A 3422-nucleotide genomic window follows, 5' to 3' on the forward strand; every position below is an offset into this window, starting at 1 on the left:
ATTCAAAAATTTGAAGTTTTTATTTTTAAAAAAGGAAAAACGAAATTTCGAAATTTTCAAAAAAAGTCAATGGAAGTTCAAATTTAATTCTTCAGATAAATATTATATATATAGTTTCTTTTTCTTTTTTTTTTAAAAAGAAAAATAACTTTCAACATTTTAAAATTTTAATCATGGAATATATATTATGTTAACATTAAAAATGATAACAATATGAAGAATTGCAATAATTTCATTCGATAATTGTATAATTTCACAATGAATTGTTTTTAAATTGAAATGCTTAATGATGCTAACCAGCAGATAAATTCTTTTTATCATTATCGATGGTAGTTCAATGCTATCAGAAATGAAATAATCTGAATAAGATTAAATAAAAGGCGCGATTTATCCAAGAAAAAAAGAAAAAAAAAAAAGGAAAAAGAATACCACGCTTTTTCAAACAAATCAAAAAAAGAGTAATCAATTACTGAAACTAATTTATTGCTAAATTATCAATCATCCGAACTAATTTATTGTAAATTTTTTCATCCTTAAAGTTAATTCACTTGCTAATTATTTCAAAATTTCATTTATAACTTTTGAAGAACATATGGAAATATTCTGGCAATTCGAATACATATCATATCAAAATATTAATTATTATCATGCTAATAATATCTATTTAGATACATAAATGATAATAAATTTAAGCGAAAGGATTAAGCATTGAACAATTTTTTTGATTAATTTCAATTCCTTTTCGAGTAACGAAATTTTTCATATCATTGTAAATAGCTTGGGAAAAAAAAATACTCATAAAATAGGCGTATTATTCGAAAATTACATTTAAATAGCCAATAAACAGGATAAGATCGAGAGAAAAAGCGAATGAAATAAACGAAGTACGAACAAAATAAATTTTGAAAAAAATTCATTTTAAACTAAGATTCAATTGAAATGACAAATAAATGTTAAAAGTATCCAATTTATTTATTTAATTTCCATCAAATAATAGTCCAAAAAAGTATTTATCAATGAGAGCTATTTTAAATTAAAATATTTATAAGTTGAACAAAATTGTATTGGATTATTAAGTTTAGAATAATTTGTATGCAATAAAAATTTTCGTAGTCACTTAGCAATATTTGCTTTCTGTTTGAAATTGATTAATGTTAACGATAACCAAAAAGATTATATGCTCGAGAAAATTCTAGCAAACCTTAGAAATATTGTGATTTATTGACTAACAAAAACTAAATATTTCAAATCTCACCAAATTACAAACAACCAAAATTTACTCCATAGACTAATAGAGGCTTATTGTTATTTTATTTTATTTTTTTTATTTTTATTTTTTTTTTTGTTTCAAATATTTTCTTGTCTTAGATAAATTTGGTGATAATTTTATGTTTTGCTAAAGTATTTATCAACTAATGTAATTTTTTGATAAAAAATTTTTAATTTGTTAACTATAATTTAAATACTACATATATCAATAAAATGTAAGTAAATTTAATATATTAAAAATTAAACATAGAAATATTAATAAAACAGAAACGTTTGAATTTGGTCAGATATCAAAAGTTATTAATTTCCTGTTTGATAATAGCTAAGAATTGGTGTAATTCATTTTTTAGTTTGATAAATTTGAAAAATTTTAATACAGTTCTTTTGATTAGCATTACCTGGTAGAGATATTTAAACTGTAATTAAAATGATTTGATAGAAAATTAAAATTAGAAAAAAAACGAAATGTATACTGGATTAATGAATTAATAATTTATTGGTTATTGCAAAAAAAAAAAAGTATAAATTTCATAATCATGAAATCTTATAATTTTAAAATTCAAAAACAAATGCAAAATTTAATAAATTTAAAAAATTGATGAAATTTTATTTTATTGTTTATTGTCGCTTGGAATGTTTGACATTAAAAAACAGAAATAATATGATGATTACTAGTGCAACCAATATAATAATTTCCATTTCATCATACTAAGTACAATTGTTTGTTGTTCCGGATTTAGACATACCACGTGCAATCGTTCTTTTATTGGCTTGATCCGTTTTCCCATCCGGTAAGCTGTATTAATTCAGTTACTATTCCTGTTGCCCTAAATTACCTGTAAAGCAAATATCAAAAATTTCAATTAATTGGAACGACAAAGTTCTTTTAAAAAGTCGTCGAGTTAATTTATTGGGTAAACTTTTGGAAATTTAAAAACTTCATAGACATTTCACCTTAATAATAAAATTTACAATGATAAAAGAAAAATGCATCTTATGAAATGATAGTTTACAAAATAATCACACAAAATGGATGAGAAATAATGGTGACATGAAAATGCAACAAGATAAAAAAAGAAATGTCCTTTTTTTTTTTTGAAATCACAAAAAATAAACAAATAAATAAACAAATAAATAAATAAATAAATAAATAAATAAATAATGATAAATACTATTATCATTATCATCATTGTTATTACTATAACATAATTACAATAATTGTTACAATTATTATAAAATAAAGATATCTCACCTATGTATAACACGATAAATATTCAAATGTCTTGATTAAATTGATTATTCCTAATCGTTTTTAATAATGTTTCATTTCCATTTAAATAAAATAACTAATTATTGACAACTAAATGAGTGAACGTTTTTGAGCATAGTTAAAAAAATAAATAAAATAAAAAAAAAGAAAAATAGTAATACAGTTTATCAATTTACTTATTTACTTATTACTAATTACCAAACACATCACAAAAACATTATCATTGATTTGATTTCATCAAACTAACATTACATTTAAATATTGAAAGAAATTTTGCAACCTATAAATAAATAACAGAAATGTATGGCAAAATTTATACATTTGATCATTTTTTTTTTTTTTTTTCACACCATAATTTTTATAAATTCCCGTGTGACTTTTTCAAAAGTGCCAATTCCTCCTTATCAGATTTTTTTTTTTTCGTCATCGTTTCAAATTTTTTTCAATACTTAAAAAATCAAAAATATTTCAAAAGTTTTACATTAGCTAATGTTCATTTTATTCATAAGCATGCTTTTTTTTTTTATTTATTTTATAGTAATTTACATTGAATAGAAAAAAAAAAAGAAGCTTACATGATGATCAATGAATAAAATTTCAAATTTCACGAGAATTTAACGAGGAATTTTTTTTCGTTTTTTTTTCATTTTATTTTGCCAATGATTAAAGTAAACAACAAGATGAGAATGAAGAAAATAAGGAAGAATTTCGAAAAAAAAAAAGAACTGCAAAACTTGAGCAAAGACTAAAGAAAAACGGTTAAACTTTAGATCTATGAATTGATCTTTCAATATGCAAACATTTATTTGAATATGTAATTTCTGCAAAGGTAAAAAGATAGGAAGGATAGGAAAAAGAAATTCAAAGAAATGATTTTTTTTTT

The 3422-nt window shown here is 21.2% G+C and overlaps 1 protein-coding gene across 1 annotated transcript in view; it reads right to left on the reverse strand.

Moving 5' to 3' along the window:
• Nucleotides 1-2059, reverse strand: part of LOAG_18468 (hypothetical protein) — a gene marked incomplete at both ends in the record, with an annotated part of 4425 nt that extends 2366 nt beyond the window's left edge. Inside the window, one exon of the mRNA XM_020451129.1 lies at nt 2016-2059. Within this exon, the coding sequence (XP_020305121.1) occupies nt 2016-2059 (44 nt within the window). The remainder of the gene's footprint in view (nt 1-2015) is intronic.
• Nucleotides 2060-3422: the final 1363 nt, after the last annotated feature.

Source organism: Loa loa, assembly GCF_000183805.2.
Source record: "Loa loa unplaced genomic scaffold supercont3.324, whole genome shotgun sequence".
In the NCBI taxonomy this organism is placed as follows: Eukaryota; Metazoa; Nematoda; class Chromadorea; order Rhabditida; family Onchocercidae; genus Loa; species Loa loa.